Raw genomic sequence first — 21851 nt, 5'->3', positions numbered from 1 at the left:
GAGGAAATAGGCCAAAATGCTTTATACCTGAAGCATTTTCTATGATTTGTACATGTGACTTTTTATATGCAGAAATACCAATAAATATTATTTTAAAAACCCCACATTTCAGTGGGAATTAAATGCTCCTGTGATTGTTCTATAAAACAGTAAGTCCTATTATGGAATGTTCTGGCAAATCAGCACTTACATATATAAAGCCATAATATCCATTCAAATTTTTGTTAAATAATCTGTCAGATGGGCATGTTTTAGTGCAATGAAGCAATTGTCTTGGCTGCTTTTCTTTAGAAAGCTTTTCTAAACTTTTTAACATAACCAATCAAGGCCTGTCCTTGGTCTGTGCATAGCAAATCTGGTGAAGTAGTAGACATGGCTTTCATTTGGCAATAGTTTTACAAGAAGTGATTTTAATTGAGTAAATAGAAAGCGTAAGCTTGGATTTATGATTGGACCAATATTTCTTAAAATGTAGTGCTGGGATCCCTTGCAACAGAGTCATCTCTGAAAATTGTTTAAAATGTAGATTTCTTAGCCTACTAAATCAAATCTGAGGATGGATACTGGGAAGATGTATTTTTTTTAATTAAAAAAAGTGTTTATTTATTTTTGAGAGAGAGAGAGAGAGACATAGTGTAAGCAGGGGAGGGGCAGAGAGAGAGGGAGACACAGAATCTGAAGCGGGCTCTAGGCACTGAGCTGTCAGCCCAGAGCCCAGTGCAGTGCTCGAACCCAGGAGCTGTGAGATCATGACCTGAGCCGAAGTGGGAGGCTCAACTGACTGAGCCACCCAGGCATCCCTGGGAAGTTGTATTTTTAAAGATATGCCCTAAGTAATTCTCCTGAGATTCTCTAAGAACCACCAGTTGAGGTAGAAATGTTTGAGATTTAGAAATTCTAACCTTGTCTGCTCCAATGCTTCTTATGTAGAATGAGATCTTTTCTCAACAGCTTGGATCCAAAATACAGAGAATTTGGCCTAGCAGTAAGTCAGAATTAGGGGATGGGGTCTCTCTATTGTTCTGTTGCAATCTTTAATTAGAGAGCTTTAGATTTGGAATTCTTTGAGACCATAAGCAAGTGGTCAGTCACCTTGCTGGGAATAGTAATAGGGTGACTGAATAGGTAATTTGTGGTCCGGATCCTATGAAAGTGTCCTTTGGATGAAATGCTTGCCTAAATCATTATAGAGTTTACAGCTCTTAATGAAACAGGCCTCCAGGGAGAGTGGTCATACCCTAGGGGTTAAGAGCAGAGCCAGACACACCTGTCACTTACTATGTGCCAGGATGAATTAAACAACTCAAAATCTTAGATTCTTCTCTCATAAAATGGAATTACTAATAGTGCCAGCTGAATCATGAAAAGTTGTGTGCCAGTCGTTGAGCACAGGGCCTGGCATGAAGTAAGCACTTATAAATGCCTACAGTGATGACTTCACAAGAATTCAACTATGTAAGCTTGAGAGGTCAGGCTTTTCCAGTTGATTTTTTCCCAAGTTTTCTAGCTTTTCCAGTTGATTTTTCAAAGACCATCTTAGTTATCAGAAAAGCCCGGGGATTTGGGGCACCTGGGTAGCTCAGTCCTTTAAGCATCCGACTTCAGCTCAGGTCATGATCTCTCAGTCCATGAGTCTGAGTCCCACGTTGGGCTCTGTGCTGACAGCACAGATCCTGGAGTCTGCCTCGGATTATGTGTTTCCCTCTCTCTCTGCCCCTCCCTCATTCATGCTCTGTCTCTGTCTTTAAAAAATTATTATATTTTATGTCACTTATTTATGTGACAATATTATATTTATGTCACTTACTGAAATCTGCTGTCTGGGTTGGGTATGACTGAACGGAATTATGTGAATTATCACTTGCAGACTGACTTTTCTTTGTGTACATTCTCTAGTTACTAAGAAAATCAAAGGTCATTTCCAAACACACACACACACACACACACACACACACACACACACACACTACACACAGCCTTAACCCTGGCCACCTTTGTAATACTTCTGGGTGCCACATTGTTTCAAGCTGTTTTAGGTTCTAATAGGCATCTCTGGCTTTATGATGGTTGCTACCATGAAGCACACTTACATCACCCTTTTCTTGCCTTATTGGTTAATATTCCCTGAGTAAAAGTATTTGTTACACTTTTCCTTAATTTAAACTTACATTTGTCAAGTGATAAGCATCTCTAGTGGCTTCTTAACTTTAGGAAAGTACCAACACCCCTCCCGGAAATACCACTAAATCAGGCTGAGACAATTACCAGGAGCAATCCTTTAGATTATCCAGTTGCATAACACACTTCTTGAATAAATGACATAACCTAATTTAGGATACATCACCAAATTCAAGTCAGAGAGTATCCTTTGCCAGTCAATAAGAGTGCGGGTCACTGGAAGATCTCTTCGTAGAATTTTTCTCAGGGCTTCGTTCGATAACTCCTGTAATTCTTCTAAGACTGCAACTTGAAATATATTCTCTTGCTCTTCCACAAGCCTCGCAAAACTTAAAGCCAGTTGAGCTTGGTTAACTATTTCCAAGCTTTCTTTCAGGTCCTTGGAGATTTCAATATGAAGGTTGACAGCCTTGAAGAAGTGAGCTTGCACAAAAATTCTTCCTGTTACTTGGGTTAGAAATGGATTGATTTGGAAAATCCATTTAGATTTCCAAAGGCCATTCCAGCAGTCTCTTGTTTCATAGCTGTGGTCCTCAATGCACGCTATCAAGAACTCCTTATTTTTCACGGTTTTTCTCAGCACGTTGCAATTTCCTTTTGGGTAGTGATCACTCACATACAGTTTTAAGGCACACAGAACAACATTTCTCAGGTATTCTGTCTCATTCCGAATGATACCGTGACTTTGGATGTCTTTTAACTGGTTTTGAAGCAGGTCGAATTTGAAAGAAAGTTTGCTTTGATAGTCAAAAAATCGGTAGTCACCCATTACGTTGTGGTGAGACAAGAGTACTGGATTTCCATCGATAGAGAGTGGTACACAATATTTCTGGCAGTGTTGGTGGCCTGCACACTCACCTTGATGGTGCATAAGTTTTTCATCACGGATAAGCAGACAGAGATCATCAAAGGCATTTACAAATTCCCCTGGAGGAGCCTGTATCAACAGTCTGCGGATTACTCTTTCTTTCTCTTTCCTACTCAGAACGCTAAGTGACATGCTTGGTTGCAGCAGAAGCAAAGCTTCTGAAATAAAGAGTGTTCAAAGGATGAGAAAACATTCCATGAGACACCTTTCCCATCAAGGTGTTAAACATTCAAGCTTAAGATTACTATGGCTAATCATGAAAACAGGTTGTCTTGCAAGCTGAGTCTCCTGATGAAGTCATAAAGAACCTTTCTCTGTGAAGTGTGGAACCTTTGATGATGTCACCATGGGTGTTCAGGCCAAAAGAAAATCATGACGGTCACCTGACAGCGTGGTACCCAGCCATTCAGCTGTATGTATTTTGAAGATTTTAAAAACTTAGCCTCCCAAACAGCCTTCTTCAAGAGCGGTGTGTCGCTGTGGGCATTCTATGTTGTCAGGAATCTACAGAAGCAGCCTAGAGTTTCTAGAGAGGGTTTGGCAGCCCTTTGCACCTTTGGGGACCACAGTGGCATTTATTTATCCTCGGGCCCTCAGAATATTCTCCCCAAACCCACCGGAAGCACATTATGCCCAAAAGTTTCAGGGGGGTTCAACAAAAGAGTAAAAATAAAACAAGATACGATGGCAGTTGACAGAAAAATGCCAAACAGCAGAGGATACTGCATTATAACCATTGAGGGTTTGAAGATTGTTAAAATGTAAGCAAGAAGCCAGAAACTTTCAAGGGCAGTGAAATGCAGAGACCACATCTGGCATGTGGATTCTATAGGATTTAATTGTGAGCTATCTCCAAAGAACAAAGGCGCAAACCACTCTGTATTTTCTGCTTTCTCTCTAGAAAAGGGTCAGAGGCAACAGCTGATGAATATCAAGAAATTCCTTTACTACAAAAGGGCAGAATTGACTATATTTGAAACCTGTGACAACATGTAATGGGGAGAGACTACTAAGCAAGGAGAAGCATAACAACAGGTCATGAAAATATGGAGAACAAATATCCATTCAGAAGTCCTTTCTGTTCCTCTTTTCTCTTCTTCCTCTTAATTAATCCCCTTTACTTGATTCTCCTCTTTCTTTTTGAAGAGTCTGGAAGTTAATCTTACTTCCTGTCTTTTTCTTATGAGAACATGAGCTTTGCCATATTAAGTCATAGCCTTTATATGTGAGGGCTTTTCATTAGTTTTAGCAGTCTGAAACTGAGTGGAATTTTGAACAATTTTCACAAGTACCTTTCATGATATTATAAGTTGTCATATTAATTCCCAACTTCAGTTTTTCCAATTGAAGTGTCCTAATTTTTTTGTAGTTTGTCTGTATACAGTAAGTAAGCTTGATTATTTTAATTTTCTATTCATACCAAATATACACTCAGCATGGCATTTTTAACCCTTTTTGGTGGTACTTAAAATGTTGCCTTTTTTTGGCACATGTAGCTGGACATCTGGCTAATGTCATGGTAATAATATATCAAACATGGTAACTATTTATCGAACACTCAGTAGCAGAAACTGTGTTCAGTAATATATTGAGAACTTATGCCCCCACTTTCCCTAAATATTAATTTGCTCACCTTTCAGATGAGGAAAGTGAACTTGAGAGACGTCAAGTGACAGGGAGATCTTGAAGCCCAGCTGTCCCCCAAGTTCATGTCTCAGGAAATAGACTGTATTTCCCAAATAATAACTTGATTCCTCAAATGTTTATTTTTATTCTTTTCCTATAATTTTTATTCTGTTATGTATGCCCTCTCATACCTTCACTACAGAATAGTACCTACTTAATTTTGTTTTAACCATAATTTATCATAGAATTATTTTGTCACTTAAGCAAAAGATAGACTATCCCTTAAAAATAAAAATAAAAACGTCAAATTGAAAAGAAATCAAATATTTCCTTAGGCATTTTAAGTACTTAATGATTTTCTGTGAGAATTTCCTTAACTTCTTTTTTTGTGCTTCATACATGGTTTTTGTCGATGATTCGGGATGAATTTAGAGGTGGAAAAATTAACCTAGAAAAAACTCACAAATTACTTGAAAAATTAGATATTCAGTGCAATTATGTTCATGTGAAATCTATTTTTAAGGTGAGATAATATCCACCCCTTGTCTGCCCCATCCTATGAAGGACTTAATCCAATATAGGGGAAATGTCAATAGCTACTTGGATGCTTTCTACAAAAAATACATATGAAAAATTAGTCTCTTGAGAATTAAAGCAATTAATTATGCTAAATATATTTACAATCAAGAAGGAGAGAATTTAGGTAGGAGATAAAATAAGTTAATGGTAAAATTTGAAATAATACCAGATTATTAATTTAGCATAATTAGCTGAAGATACAAGAATGTTCATGTAAGATTAGGATTGGTCATATGATTAGATCAAAATCACATAAATGAAGAAATGGTAAATGGATTAGATGTTAGTGATTTATAGAAGGAAAAAGAAATCTTGAGAAAAATGGTATTTTACTCACTTCAAAGTAGAAAATCATGCCAGAAGTTTTCTTTGTTTGAAGAACTAGTGGGGATGGAAACTGGATCAATTTTTTCACTAAAGGACAGAGGGAAAGATCATCAATAAGTAAGAAAAATCCAAGCACCCAGCTGAGTTTTGTGCTAGGAAATGGCAAATTTCTTGGCAAATCAAGTAAAAATACTGAATTGGCTAATTAAGTTAAGAAGATGGAAATCCTGAATATGATACTATTTTCTAAAAGTGACTACCCAGATAACAGTCTGTGAAATTCTTACCATTAATACAAACTGGGAAACCTGTGTTACCTGCCTGTAAGCTAACCAGTTAGCCTGATATAATTTCATGGATGACGGCCGAGGCAGGCTTTTGGTTCAGAGAAAATAGCCTTGTTACAAAAATAGCCATTGCAAGGGTATCAGCATTTTGGTGCTATTTCTCCAAGTCTCAATTTCCAAAGCATGATGTGAAGAGGGCCAACTGACAGAGGCACATGCCCTGGGTTGTCTTATCAGAGAGGGACCTCAAGTTTAAGGAACCCAAATCTTTTATTACAGGAAGTAAGCCTGTCTGATCTTTGCCCTGGAGGGTGCCCTTATCATTATTATCATGCACAGTAAACAAACCTGCTTTTTCCCCTCGAGGGAGATATTATCTTTTCATCATGCAAACATCCTTGAAAAGCTAGTTCTGAAGTAAGTGTTGGTGCCTCTGCTGGAAAACTTGCAGAGACACAGGAGACCATGGAGCAGCCCTATCAAGTACTTCTCTCAACAAGATTTAGCCCCCATGTTTACAAATCACAAAGAGGAGGTTCAAAAAAAAAAAAAAGCTGCACTTCTCAAGAGACTGCAGTAAAAGACAAAAGTTTCAGATTGTTTTTTATGAATGCAAGTAGTCCGTGCTGCCATAAGCTATCAGAATTTTAAGCAACTCATGTCTAATACTATACCTGAAGAACACAAGGTTTGTGAAAGATCTTCACAAGTAGAACTCCCCCCCAGTGGTATCACTCAATGGGAGAACCAAATATGTACTTTTTTGGTTTAATAAAATTCACGTTCAACACAACAGAGAGGTAATATATTAAATCTGTATCAAATGTGAAATGTGATCAATCTTATTCAGTGATTATCAGGTTGCCTTGCATTACCTGCAAAATGAAGATATGTGTCTGAGATGTACTTGAGTAAAGTGCATGCCCTAATAAAAAGTGTTATGTAAAATGTGCAACAGTTCTAACAGGTAAAGAAATAGGTCATTAGTTGATATTAACAATTATTTAGACGTGAGAGGGTGAAGGTCTAGTTTGTTTAGCAAAACCTTTCTGGAATGGCTATGAAAATAATTTTTATAATTGAGGGACAGAGATTGCTTAGAGTTCTTTAAAAACCTCTTTAAAATGGCCTCAAATAATTTAAGCATAAATTGCATATAAACAAGGCTGATGATCATGACAAGAAATTGTCATCAAAATAATTCCCCTAGGCCCTTGAATAGATGATACTTTGTTGCCTTTGGCTACATTGCCATATATGCATTAAGAAATTAATTAAATAGAATGCTAGGGAAGGTGTATTGGCTAATGAAATTTTCTGGATAGATAAAAATTAAGCTTCTTAAACATTGGACTGTTTTGCTTCAACTTTTGTTGTTTATCTTTCCAAAATTCACGATACACCTTGTAGCCAGAGTAAATGCAATGAATCTTAAAGAATCTTATTTTGGTGACCAAAATCTTCCAGCTTCAGGGCTATTGTTATTGGCAAACTCAATGGGCGTGGAGATTCTTCACTCCATCAGATCTTCCCTGTTCAGTACTTGGCAAATCAGAAATTTCCCTAAGCAAATGTCTTAACCTGCAGAATGGGGAAACTAATATAGTTATCTTGCCGGATTGTGCTGAATAGTAAATATTATTTGTGAATGTATCTAGTATAAGGCTTGGAAAAAAGTAGGCACTCAATAAATATTATTTGAAGTATATCAATCATAACTGTTCAAAAAATATAGGAAGTTGCATTACATTTATTGATTTCTTAAGAAGCTGGCATAAATTCTGATGTGAATTTATTTTCTTATTGGGTGAATATTTACTATGAAATTTAAGTAAAGACTGTGTACCTTTATTACCCTGGAAAAATATTCACATTTTCATTTTACAAAATCAATTCTTGAGCCATGACTTGGGGAGCAATTCTGTAAGATTTTGTTTTATCCTTTTATTAAAAAAAAAAACTTTATTGCTTTTACCATTGTCATTAATTTGTAGCACACAATATATTTTATAAGAAATATTCTGTGTCATTTCAATATATATTGCTAGTCTGAGATTACATTCTTGATTGTTAGTTGAGTATGAAATAGCATCCTTCTTAATTTTAAGAATTCATATTATTATAGGACTTACCTTAAGTTTTCAAATTCTCTAAGCAGTTAACAGCCATTATTAAATCTATAGGATGTCCATGGGACTCTGTTAGAAACTGTGGATTGTAAAAAATTAATAAAGTGCTCTCTCTCTCACTCTCTCTCTCTGTCTCTCTCATCAGGAGGGAAAGAAATACAGAAATTGCTATTTTATAAGTAGATAATAATAAATATCATAGTTAATAATTACAGGGAATCTGAGAAGACAGAGACTCAAACTTGGGCATCTATAACAGAGGCTGTGGTACAGAGAGCATTCTTATTGTCCCTTGAAGAATAAGAAGCAGTATATGTAGATAACAGTGTGAGAAGTGCTTGGCGAATAAAAGGTAACAATGTATGACTTGCATATAGGATGTATGCAAGGAAGTGATGAGGAATGCTAGGTATGGCCAGATCACAAAAGTCCTGAGGTAGGCTACAGAGTTTGGATTTTTTTTTTATAGACGATGGGTAGCCATTGAACTTTTCTGAGGAGGGAAATAGTGCAAAGTTTAGGATATATCTGGCAGTAGTGTAGAGTGGTTTGAAAGTTAGAAGGTAGAGAGAGGAGGTAAAGTATTTCTCTGCTGTGTCTGCCCTACAAATCTGCAACTTGGGTCAATTCAGCTACATATTGTTTGGTTCCACCGCAAGTTTATGATTTCCTATTTTAGTTGGTCTGCCACAGTCTAAGCTTATTTTTAATCTTCTCTCAAAAATAAATAGCTCCATATCCTTTTCTCTTTTTAAAAAAAAATAATTATTTTTGAGAGAGAAAGAGACAGAGAGACAGAGCATGAGTGGGGAATGGGAAGAGAGAGAGAGAGACACAGTATCTGAAGCAGGCTCCAGGCTCTCAGCATAAAGCCTGATGCAGGGCTCCGAACTCACAAAGACTGAGATCATGACCCAAGCCAAAGTTGGACACTTAACCAACTGAGCCACCCAGGCGCCCCACTCCATATCCTTTTTTAAAAGTTATATTCTCTCCTGTAGCAAATAAACTGAAAGACACCTTTACATTTCTTTCTCCATTTCCTCATGATTCATTGCAATAAACTTTGCCTTCATACCTGCCTTGAAAACCTCTATTTTTAAAATGGTAAATACAATGGTTAGCCTCTCTGTGCATTTTATTTATCCCTCTTTTCTTAAACTACTCCTATTCTCACTTCTATGACATCACTTTTTTTTTTTGAAAATTTCTGAACTTTCCTTTTCCATCTGTCCTTAATTTTCTTTCTTTTTACTTTACATATAATTCCTGAACAATCTTATTAACTTTTCTTTTTTTTTTCCAGTTTTATTGAGATGTAATTGACATATAACATTGTCTTAGTTTTAGGTGTACAACATGATTTGACATACATTGAATTGTATGTATACATTGAAAAGTGATTAACAAGTTTAGTAAACATCCATCAGCTCACATAGGTACAAATTTCTTTTTCTTGTTATTAGAACTTTGAAGATAACTCTTGTAGCAACTTTCAAATATGCAATATGGTATTACTAATTTAGTTACCAGGCTGTGTATTACATCAGCAGAACATGTTATTATATATCCTACATCAGTGTTAGCTATGGTCATCATGTATATTTCATCCCTAGTACTTGTTTATCTTATAATTGCAAAATTGTACCTTTTGACCACCATCACCCAGTTCTTCCAACCCACCACCCCTGCCTCAGGCAACCATCAGTCTGTTCTCTGTCTCTATTAGATCAGTTTGTTTAGATTCCACATATACGTGAGATCATATAGTATTTGTCTTTCTTTGTCTGACTTACTTCACTACATAAGGGCCTCAAGCTTCATCCATGATGTCAAAATTTATAGAATTTCTTTCTTTTCTATGGAAGAATAATATCTTATTCACATTTTCTTTATTCATCTGTTGATAGACACTTAGGTTGCTTCCATGTCTTGGCTGTTGTAAATATGGCTCAAATAAACATGGAGGTACAGATACCTTTTCAAAATAGTGATTTTGTTTCCTTTCACTAAATATCAAGAAATGGAATTGTATGATATGGTAGTTCTATTTTTAATTTTTTGAGTAATCTTCATATTGTTTATAATCCTTATTTGAATTCTTTATTAGGTAAATTGCTTATCTCTGTTTCACTAAATATCAAGAAATGGAATTGTATGATATGGTAGTTCTATTTTTAATTTTTTGAGTAATCTTCATATTGTTTATAATCCTTATTTGAATTCTTTATTAGGTAAATTGCTTATCTCTGTTTCATTAAGATCTGTTTCTGGGGTTTTATCTTGTTCTTTTATTTGGAACATATTCCTCTATTTCTTTTTTTTTTTTTTTTTTTTTTTTTTTTTACTGTCTGTGTTAGTTTCTGTGCATTAGATAGAACAGCCACCTCCACCAGTTTTGAAGGAGTGGCCTTGTTTAGAAGAAGAACCTTATTGTTCATCCCAGACTTAGCTTTTGTTTGTCTCTCAACCTTTGCAATTGTCCAAGCAGCCTGCTTTATTCTTAGTGGCTCCCAGTCACTGAGGGAGTGCCAAGACCCATCAGTGTTCCTAAGGGGAGGATCCCAGTCAGCACCTAGATGTGGGCTGATTAGATCCCTCAGGCAGTAGCTTATAAAGTATACAAACAGACCTCTTTCAGGGAAAGACTGGAAACAAATGTCTCTGTCATCTCCCTCTGCACCAACCTCCTGAGGGACAACTAGACAAGGATTTTCTCTTTGTTTACCACAATTCTGCTGAACCTGTGAGCACAAACCTTTGAGTGGCAGCTGTAAGAGCTGGAGTGCCAGATATGTACACACACATGTTTCAGGGAGATATTAGTGATCTGGAGGGAGATAGAGGGAAAGCAGAAAAATGGTACCTACTGGCTTCCCTGGTCTCTGGGGAAGACTGTAGGGCCCCAATACCTGTGTTAGATTAGAAGCATGACTCTCAGGCTATGGCTTTTAAGGTGACCAAGTAGGCCTCTTTCAAGGAAAAACTACATGTTAGTCTATACCTCCGTGCTAAGCTCTGGTGGGGACTAGTCACCAAGAGTCCTTGTGAGCTGTTAAGAACTCTTTACTATAGTTTCGTGGATCTTGTGGACACAAGCCCTAGTTGGCCTTCAGAACTAGGTATTTGTAGGACTTACCTCTCAGGTGGAAGTCTTAAAATTTGGGGTATTACAAGTTAGATCCAAACCCTTCACTCCTCAGGGAGAGCTGAGGGTTGTGTGTTCACTCTCAATTATATGTCATCCTGTTGGGGGTGATGTCTGTGGAGAGATTGTGTCTCAGCCTCTCCTACCCATTTTGATACAGAATTTTTTCTCATTTGCTCAATATATAGGCAAGTTAGTTCACTCAGCTAGTTTCCAGGTATCTTTCAGAGGGAATTGTCCCATATATAGCTGTATATTTGGTATGTCTTTGGAAGGAGGTGAGTTCTGGACTTTCCTATGTCACCACCTTGTTGACTTTCAATGGCTTCCATTACTACTTTAACGGGAACAAAGCACAAATTTTCTATCCTGAACAACAAAACCATATACACGCTACTATTTGTTCATCGCCTGCCATATTCTAGGCCCTGTGTTAGGTTTTTGCATGCACTATTTTAACAAACATCCGAGGAAGTCGTTACTAGCCTCTTTTTACACATTAAGATATTGAGGTGAGGAATGTTGATATGGTTTAATATCATATAACTGTGGAGATTCATATCTGGATCTGTCTGCCTGCAAAATCCTTGTTTTTTCTCCAGTAATACATTAGTCCCCACTTCCCATCCCAATCGTCTACTAGTTGTCTTGGCTTAGATGAAGATACTTCAAATTTAATATGTTTAAGTAACCATCTTTCCCTTCAAAAGTGTCGTCTTCTCTTTTCTTGGCGATGGAAGCACCATTCTTTCAGTTATCCAAGCCAGAAACCTGGGAGATTCCGGGACTCTTCCTTTTACCCTCTACATCCAATTTTCAAATCTTTTAAGGTGTATTTTATTTCTACACAAAGTCAATTGGTCTCCAACTATTTGCTACTCAAGGCGTGCTCCTCAGACTAGCATTTCTGGCATCCCTTGGGAGCTTGTTAGAAATGTAGCATCAGATGTACTGAAGCTGACTGTGCATTTTAACAAGTCCCTTGGTGACTTATATGTCCATTAAAATTTGAATACCCCTACGAACTGGTTCCTTGTTTGAATCCTAGCATCTCCCCTCTTTATAGCTGCCATAGTAATCTTTCTAAAACAAAATCTATATGATTTACCTCATTAAAGCTCATCAGCAACTCACTGGTTGAGAAGTCTGAGGGCCTCAGGGCCAAGGGCCCCTTGGATACAGTTTTGACTTCACCTTTATCTCTCTCACTGAAGCTTTACTAACATCCTCTCTAATAACCTGTTTTGTACTGTTACGTGCTTATTTACTCTGATCCCAACAATTAGAATAACCCTTCTCCCCATTTTCAGGCAACTATCGTCCTTGTCATTGAAAGCTCATCTCCAGGATCACCTTTTCTATAAAGACTCTCTTTTTGTCTCCAAGAAGAATCACTGAACTTTCTTTGTCTGTTGTGTATAAAGTTTCTATTATAACACTTTCATACTGGCTTTCCTTTTCTAGAATATGAATGCCCAGAGGGTTCTGATAAGGTGTTGCCTTTACATCCTTATTACCCAATTTCATTTCTGTTTCAAATATTTAGTTAGGAAGAAAGGGAAGACAGAAGACAAAGTTGCTAAGCAGGTTCAAGTAGTATGTCAGGGGCGCCTAAGTGGCTTGGTGGGTTATGCGTCTGACTTGATTTTGGCTCAGGTCATGATCTCACAGTTTGAGATTGAGCCCCACATTGAGCTCTGCACTGACAGTGCAGAGCCTGCCTGGGATTCTCTCTCTCCCTCTCTTTCTGCCCCTCCCCGGCTCACATGTGCTTGCTTTCTCTCTCTCTCTCTCTAAATAAATAAATAAACTTTAACAAAATTAAAAAAAAAAATAAGTTAATATGTCAGATCCTGTGATATATTTAGAATACTTTGTTTTTAGTGTAATTTTACAGACAAGTTTAAAACACCTCATCTTAATTTAAAAGTAAATTCTATGTTTTGATAGATCAACTTTCTTATATGGTTGTTTATTTTAAGTGACATCTCATCTTTTTACTAGCAAACTAAGCAGTGGAAACCGGGAACCACATGAAAAGCTTTGATTCTGTTCTCTGAAAGTATACTATCAGAATATCAATAGAATTATTTTAATATGTTCTTTTAGCTTCATGTTTTCAACCATACGTTTAAACATACAGTCACTGATGTCCTATGCTAGGGTAGGTCCAGTACTAGGCATTGGAATAAAAAGAATAAAATATCTATCTTCATGGCATTTATGCTCTTAAGGTATGAGATATGTTTTTAAATTATACATAAACATTGAATGAGTTTTTTGATAAAGTTCTTTTTATAATGCCTTGTAAAAAAACACTTAATGAATATTTTTTTAAACAAAACTGGCTTCATTACTCTTATTTTATGCTGTACTTATAAATGATTAATATGTAACATTTCTAAAAGCTACAATATTCCCTGAAGTGGAGCCTGGCATTTTGCATATTTTCTATGATGTGTATTTAAAAATATCTTTTCTTATTCTTCCTAGGTTTAGGGATATATTAACTCCTTTATCCAATTAAATGCACATATTTCACCAGAATTACAACATTGTTTAGGTGATAGATCATATTCTGAATACCTCCAGCCAGGCACTCTTTTAGGTACCAAGAGTATAAGAAAAAAAATGGCAAACTTCCTATCCAAGGCAATTCTAGAAGGGATTAAAAAAAAAAAGGCTTTCACTCCAGTGTAATAAACTCTATATAGAAGAAGATGCAGAGTCTTTTTTTTTTAACATTTTTTTTTCAATGTTTATTTATTTTTCGGACAGAGAGAGACAGAGCATGAACGCGGGAGGGGCAGAGAGAGAGGGAGACACAGAATCAGAAACAGGCTCCAGGCTCTGAGCCATCAGCCCAGAGCCCGATGCGGGGCTCGAACTCACGGACCGCGAGATCGTGACCTGGCTGAAGTCGGACGCTTAACCGACTGCGCCAGCCAGGCGCCCCTGCAGAGTCTTATAAAACGAGAGGCAGGGGGATATCTAATGTGGCCTGGGAGAAGACAGGGACTTTGGGAAGACTTCTAGAGTAAGACACTTTTTTCAATAGTCAGTAAAAATAAAAATAAATAAATGAAATAAATAAATAAATAAATAAATAAATAAATAAAATGAAAAAAAGAATGAGTAAAAATTAGTAGGTTAGGAAGTTAAAGAAGGGTATTCCAGACAGAAGAAACAGCCTATTCAGTAGCAAGAGAGCTTGTTATTTATGCTATAACTAATTCAGAGCGCCAAAAGTATGAGGTACAAGGAAGAAAGGAATGAGAGCAGTTGCCATTAGTGACATCTTAAAGGACCCTGGATGCCAGACAATGCAGTTTGGATTTTGTCTGGAAGACAAAAAAGAAATACTGAGCAATTTAAGAGGCAGTTGAAGGGATTGGATTTGTATTTTGCACAATTTAATTTTGCTTATATACTGTCAATATGCACAGTGGTGTATTGATTGACATGCATGTCTTTCTTCCTGCTGCTTTTATGTGGGATTGGGGACAATTGACATATGATTTCTGAACTCCATTTTCCTCCTACAGGGGAGATATTAAATTAATACATTGTTATTCTATCTGCTTCAGCCACTATTATGTGTCTCAGTCCTCAGATTTGAATCTTTCTTGCTCATCACTTTCCTTCTTCCCTCTTCCCCTGCTGCCAATGCTGTTACCCAGACTCCATGATTAGTGACTTCTGTTGCTTTCCATTTCCTTCTCTTTCTACTAAAATTAAAACTTCCCATCTTCAGTAATACAATTTTCACGTGTTGTGTGGGGTTTTTAATTTTTGGCAATTTAATTAATTTTTGATGGTTGACTCCTTTGGGTAGGATCAATTACAGCAATTATTTGGATTTGTGAAATTTTGTTTGAACTCTACACCTTTAATGCTTTCTAGTATCAGATGACAACTTTGATCTTTCGGGAAAAACAAAACAGAACAAGTCAGATTGCCAAGTTTAAACCTTGCCCGAAAGTAATAAAACTGTTATTACTTAGTGGATAATGTATTTTATTTTACACTGCTATTTAGTAGGACTGTAATTTTTAATTTATACAATTTTATATAACAAAATTTTCAGGAATTATGGGCTCACTTTGGTTTTTATGGGCTTGTTAAAGATCTTATAACAAATTATGAGTGGGATGGGGCTAAAATAAAGTAAATTTAATTCTATAACATTGACTTATATAGACTTCAAAATCCAGAATTTAAAAATAGTAAGTCGAATCTTGTTAGTCAACTAAGATAAATTGATAATATGAATTACTCTAAGATTACATAATTTTAAGGAGCTATTTTAATGAGCTCTGGGCCCAATTTGACAACCATAGATCCCAGCCTTTCTCTCAAACTTATCTCCGTCTCATTCCCACCTGGGGCTTTATTTCAGTCCCTCCTTCTGCAAGTTGCTTCGTACACATGGATTAATGTTCCTTTGTGAACTGAACTGGTGCTCTTCCTGTTTGATTCCCAGCTCCGACTGCCTCTTGGATCCCTCATATCAAACTGGTCTACTACTGAAATTTTGCTGAAGAAATGAATAGATCATTTCCAGCGTGTTTACCCCCTGTTGTACCCTGGGGATTCATTTTATAGGCACACGTGCAAAAGAGGAAACACTAGGCTGGATGATGTGAGGGAAGCAGAACTTGATAAAATATAACCATACATTGATATTTGCAGCTACCATTTAATGTATCTCCAGTCCTCACAGCAATTTGATGACATAGGTAGTGCTATCCCCACTATGCAGATGAAGATTATGAAGCTCAGAGAGTTTAATTTATATGTCCCAAGTTCCCATCTATTTTGGAGCTAGGAATGTAATGTTAGCTCCTTCTACTTACAAATTGTCAGATTTCACCACATTACAATGGCCCTTCAACACATGTTCCTTGTACTCAAGCTCTTTACAATGTAATGAGAAAGAATGTCAATAAATAGCCTCTTTTGAAATTAAATTTCCTTCTAAGGTATACTTCCTATACCTCCCATTTTTTTTTTTTTGTAAATGATTCTACTAGTTTTTATTCTAACTCTCCCTGATAATAGACATTCCTGACTTCTCTCTCTCATGCATGTAAAATTTAATAAGTTGAGTCCTTCTGACTTCTCTGTTCATAATTTGGCCGATACCAGTTCTTTTGTTTCTACTCACCACCTCCTGCCTGGATTGCATCTTCTCTGATCCATCTTACAGTTCTATCTCTTCCAATTGGTTATGCAAACTAATCATTCTAAGCTTTTACTTCTGCTAGTCATTTTGCTACTCAGAAACCTCACAGTGTTTCTGTTACTTTTAGTAACTGGACCCAGCCCACTTTGTCTCTGTCTCATAAAGTTCAAACATGAATTTTCCAGAAGAGCCAGGTGAATCCACTCTTTCTTATTGGAACCTAACTTGTTTGTCCCTGCCCCCAATTCTTCAGTGATTATGTACATTCCACTTCCTTAAGATACATAACTACTGCATTTACTGTAGTATTACCGCCACTATTGGAGTTTCTGTAGCTTACAGTGACCTTGAATGTCTGATGTACTCTGACGTTTACACATACCTGTGGCATGAGATTACATACTGTCTGGTTTTAAGAAGGTACTGAAGGAGAGTGGAAGAGAAAAGTGAAATGTATAATTGAAAGACAACCTAGAATCCTGGTGATTTCCCACACCTTTTTCCATTCCCAATGTGGCCACTGGGTTTTAGGTGGTGATTTTTCACTTTGGCGTCATTTCATGCAGTTTTATAGATTTTATTTGAGATGTGAATCCAATGTAAGATTCATCTTCCTTCACATATTAGTTGTTTTATATATTATACAAATACTCTAACTCATTTATTTTGTGTTTTTTATATTCACCACGTGAGCCCACCAGTCATTTTTTTTAGTAGGATAATGACAGGCTGAAGCAAGGAAGAATCACCATAGAAGAATTTAGATCAATTTATCGAATTATTGCGCACAGAGAAGAAATTGTTGAGATTTTCAACACGTATTCTGGTAACCAGAAATTTCTTGTTGAAAAAAACCTGCTCCAATTTTTGATACAAGAACAGTATATACTTGACATGAGTCAAAATATTGCTTTTGAGATCATTCAGAAATATGAGCCTATTGAAGAAGGTATGCTTGCATTTCAAAGTTTTATCAAATATTTAAATGCAATGTACTTTTTATGAATTACAGTTCTCAAATTCAAATTTTTGAATGGGTCAAATTTGTTCTCGATAAAATAAAATATTGGCAGTTTTATTTCTATATTTTATAGACTGTATCTAAAGCTTTTAGGAAACTACATTGTGTAAACAATTACATTCTTTCCTACCTCATTGTCCAGCTTCTTCTTCTTCTTTTTTTTTTTTTAACTGCTTCAGTATATCTTGTAAGTGTTCAGAAATGAGCTTAGGTCTGGAAAGCAGGATGAAATTCTGTTATGTGTACTGTAATGAAAGAAAGCATGTTCACTTTCATTAATAAGAGGAAAACCAAGTAATAGGCAATTTTCTACTTTCATACATTACATTATTGAAAATATATAGAAATATTAAATTAGCTAAGTGAAAACTATTCTAGGAAATGAATAAAATATTACAAAATTACTACTTTCTCCATTGTCTATACACGTAATTGTCTACAACATTTCATAAACATTAAATTTTGTTTGCTCTTCCTTCACTTTTGAATATAATCATCTGGTCTAAACTAAATGGCCATCTAAGCTAATAATGTATCAGAGAAAACTAATCTAGGTGATCAGTGGCCAGACCACTGAATACACTTGAGTTAGTGGGGAGAGAGTAAAAAATTAGCAGGAGGCAGACTTCTGGGGTTCTGCAATGTTTTGTTCTTTGAGCTGGGTGCTGGTTTTCTAGATGTTTAGCTTATGGAATTTCATTGGCCTATGATATATGTATTTTCCTGTATGTATTTTTAAAATATTAAAAATCAGAGATTAAATAATATACTCTCTACTTGAATGTTGATATAGAACAACTAAGGGTACTCATTAGAAAAAAAAATTTGTTTCTACAGTAAAATTAGAAATAGTATCATTATTAATTTTAAATATTTTAGAAATATGCTTTACTATTGAATAAGTGAGATGTAATTTTTATACAGTTAACGTTATTTCCGCATCCTTTTATTTTTTATAGTTAAGAGAGCACATCGGATGTCATTTGAAGGTTTTATAAGATACATGGGTTCATCTGAATGTCTAATATTTAAACCTGATTGTGGAAGAGTTTATCAAGATATGACTCAACCACTAAATGATTATTTTATTTCAAGTTCACATAATACCTACTTGATATCTGACCAGTTACTGGGACCAAGTGACCTTTGGGGATATGTAAGGTACTTATTTTGATTTTTATAACCATTACATCTTAAAACACTTGGAATTTCCAATAAGTGGTAATTCACAGTGAAAGTAGGCTTGCATGTTGTACAAAAACATAGGAAAAAGAAATTTTGATTTGTGCATCTCTTGGAGAGCCATCCTTTGGGTGGCTATATAATTATTCTGTGTTTTAGTATCATTCATTTTCCTTCTAATTCTGTCTGTTGACCTCCTCTGCCTGGTTATTGGCCCGAGGTTTCCTGAATAATTTGGATATTTCTTATAGAAAATCATATGAAGAAGAATTTTCTTATCTTAACCAAGACAGCTCAGATTTCCAAAAATGTGGTTAAAATTAATTCCCAGACATCAACACACAATCCTATAAGTGAAATCAACACATAAATAGATAAATTATATACTTCGGCATTTATAGATGATAGATAGATAGATAGATAGATAGATAGATAGATAGATGATAGATTTACATAGCTTAAAAGCAATTCATTATACACCTCTAATTTTGCATTCTACAATGTATCACACTGTCAATACCAGTCTTCAATTTAGTCAGCCAGCTTAGAATACATTGGTGAACAAGATTTTCAGAGCTGCTATGCTCATGTGTTCATGAGAATAGACATACTAAGCAGGTAAACAGATATAGTCATATAGAGAAAGTGAACTAGGGTAACATAACAGGGTGGGGGGTGTTACTTTAGTTAAAGGGTTAGGAAAGGCTTCTCAAGAGGTGATATAGTTTGGTCTGAGTGATGATAAAGAGGAAACCTCAGAAATGCTTTGTAGGAAGGGCATGCTAAATCAAAGAAATAGTAAGTGCTTAGCATGTTCAAATGAGAGAAAACAAGTGTGTCTGGAAACAAGTGGAGAATGAAGAGAGATGAGTTTGAGGAAGTAGACAGGACTAGTTTATGAGAGCCTTTGAGGCCACGGAAAGGAGCCTGGATTTTATTCCAGTGGTATTGGGAAGCAATTGGAGAGGCTTTCCTTAAAACAATGTCATAATTTATTCACTTTTTACTGCGCAGGAAAGACTGATGGTGCAAAAGTGGAGGTAAAAGATGATTAGGGAAGATATTGTAATGGTGCAGGTGGTGATGGTTATTTAGAAGATGAATTCATGAGGCAGGTGTTGAGATCAGTGGTTGAATTTGAAATATTTTAAGAAGGCAGAGCCACGAAGACTTATCAGATGATTTGAAGAGAGGTGTGAGGGAAAGAGAGTACAGTCAAGATTTTGGCCTGATGACTTAGTACATGGCGATACTATCGACAGAGATAGTGAAGCATGAGGAAGCTGTTGTAGGTTGTGAGGCAAAAGCAAGAATGCAGTAGTTTCCACATTCAGCTGAGATACCAATTCATTATCAATTGGCTAGGTTGGGGGTGCCTGGGTGGCTCAGTCGGTTAAGCTTCCGACTCTTGATTTTGGCTCAGGTCATGATCTCCTGGTTCCTGAGTTCAAGCCCCATTTCAAGCCCCACATTGGGGCTGGCAGTGTAGAGCCTGCTTGGAATTCTCTCTCTCCCTTTCTCTCTGTGCCTCCCCCATTCATGATCTCTCCCTCTCTCTCAAATAGAAAGAAAGAAAGAAACATTTGAAAAAGTGGCTAGGTCAGACAGTCAGTTAAGTGTATGTGTCTGGGACTTGGAAGAAATATCCAGACTAGAAAAATAAAATTGGAAGTCATCATCATATAGATGATATTCAAAGCTATGTGACTGGTTGACATAATTAAGGAAAACATGGATAGAAAAGATATCTTATAATTCCATGATAATATCAAACTTATAAATAAACATAGCTTCTCCAGTTGAAAAAAGAAAACACATAAATCCACAAGCTCAGAAATTATCCATTTAAAAATCTATAAGAAATCATAGCTATACTTTCATTACAGAAATTTCTACTCACACTTAATTACTTTATTTTTTAAAACAGAAAATATGCATTTTAATCACGTTGATTTAGAAATGCAGAAAATTTACTTTTGAATGAAGAAAATGTTCCACCCAACTAAACATTTAAATTTAAATTTAATTGTATTTTTTCCTCTGTTTGTTTACCCACTTGTGAAAGATACAGTCTTAGAATGCAAGTTTTTCAAAATTTCTCTATTCATCAGAGGTGGTATAATGTAATGTTTATTGATTAGTGTTAAGCTCCTGGTGCTGATCTTTCCTCTCTTTCACTCCTCTGTTAATTATGACAGATACAACCTCTTTGAGTCTCAACTTCTTCATCTCTAAAAAAGGAAAACTAGCATTAACTGCCTTATAGCATAATCCATGAAAAGCCCTTAAACTTATTGAAATGGAATATTTTTTTACTGAGTGACAGAAAATTTTCTATTATTCATTTCTAAAAAGGGCACTCAGTGTGAAATAGTAGAATGTGGCTTCCACAACACCACTGGGGAAGACACAACTTCCTTTTTTGTGCCTCTGAATAAAAGGAGTCGGCCTGACACAGTGCAATCCACTCAAATCATTTTTGCTGGGGACCAAACCATGTACTTGAAATAAGCAGTTTGGTAAAGTTTGGCTTGATCTAAGGATAAAAAATTAAAGTTATGTAGAGAAGTAGCAAGAACCAGTATTAGTCAGGTTGTCCTTCATGAAAAGTTTTCTTTCACAATTTTGTTTTTGGTAATTTTTTGTTTTCCCAGCAGAGCGCTTATTCTCTGGTAGCAGCCCAGAGTACTGATATGCTGTAGTGATAAAAAGGGCAAGACAATTTACTTTGCCAATCAACCAAATAATGCAAACATTTTTAAATGGCAATTAATAGAGTTTACAAATAGATATTGCTTCTTCTCCAATTTAAAATCTAAATACATAAGTAAATCCACAAGATGAGAAACACATTCATTTTGAATTCTACAAATACAGCCCAATTGAGGACTTGTATGTAAAATGAGACAGTCACCTTATTCACCCATGGAAATATCTATAGGTAAATATGATTTTCTTAGAAGAACATTCTAGGTCATTTCTCCAACACAAGGACAAGCAGACTAACAAAACTCTGAAATTTTCCATTACAGTGCATCACTATAGACGTGAATAAAGCCATGTGCACTTAAAAAGTAAAACCAAAGTGGTCTTAAACCTCAAGAAATAATTTATTAATTATTTAATTTTATATTTTCCATTGTTTCAGAAAATATAGATGAGATTTGCAAATTTTCTTCCCCTCTAATCCTCTACTTCCTCAGATTACCTCCATCTTTTGTCTATATTATTCCCGAGGAGCATAAGGTCTCTATGTTTTTAATTCAACACCTGGACTTTGGGGTCATAATTGCTTTAGTTTTTCTCAGTTAACACTCCTAC

General features: G+C 35.9%; 2 protein-coding genes across 8 annotated transcripts in view; one reads left to right on the top strand and one right to left on the bottom strand.

Moving 5' to 3' along the window:
* Positions 1-3341, bottom strand: part of CAPZA3 (capping actin protein of muscle Z-line subunit alpha 3) — a 38782-nt gene extending 35441 nt beyond the window's left edge. The window contains exon 1 of the mRNA XM_019834618.3: positions 2266-3341. Within this exon, the coding sequence (XP_019690177.1) occupies positions 2279-3178 (900 nt within the window). The 5' untranslated portion in view covers positions 3179-3341 and the 3' untranslated portion in view covers positions 2266-2278. The remainder of the gene's footprint in view (positions 1-2265) is intronic.
* A 9-nt stretch (positions 3342-3350) lies between these two features.
* PLCZ1 (phospholipase C zeta 1) overlaps positions 3351-21851 on the top strand; it is a 46439-nt gene continuing 27938 nt past the window's right edge. For 3 of the 7 annotated variants that reach the window (XM_019834609.3, XM_023256807.2, XM_006933552.5), the window contains exons 1-5: positions 3351-3458; positions 3948-4103; positions 5072-5195; positions 17045-17276; positions 18308-18509. In XM_019834609.3, the coding sequence (XP_019690168.1) occupies positions 4093-4103; positions 5072-5195; positions 17045-17276; positions 18308-18509 (569 nt within the window). In that variant the 5' untranslated portion in view covers positions 3351-3458; positions 3948-4092. Of the gene's footprint in view, positions 3459-3947; positions 4104-5066; positions 5196-17020; positions 17277-18307; positions 18510-21851 lie in introns of those variants that run through there. The other 4 variants (XM_019834608.3, XM_019834612.3, XM_019834614.3 and 1 more) reach the window with 4 other exon arrangements.

This window comes from Felis catus, chromosome B4 (genome assembly GCF_018350175.1).
Source record: "Felis catus isolate Fca126 chromosome B4, F.catus_Fca126_mat1.0, whole genome shotgun sequence".
NCBI lineage: Eukaryota > Metazoa > Chordata > Mammalia > Carnivora > Felidae > Felis > Felis catus.
Note: the sequence above shows the minus strand (reverse complement) of the source record. Positions and strands in the feature narration are given on the sequence as shown.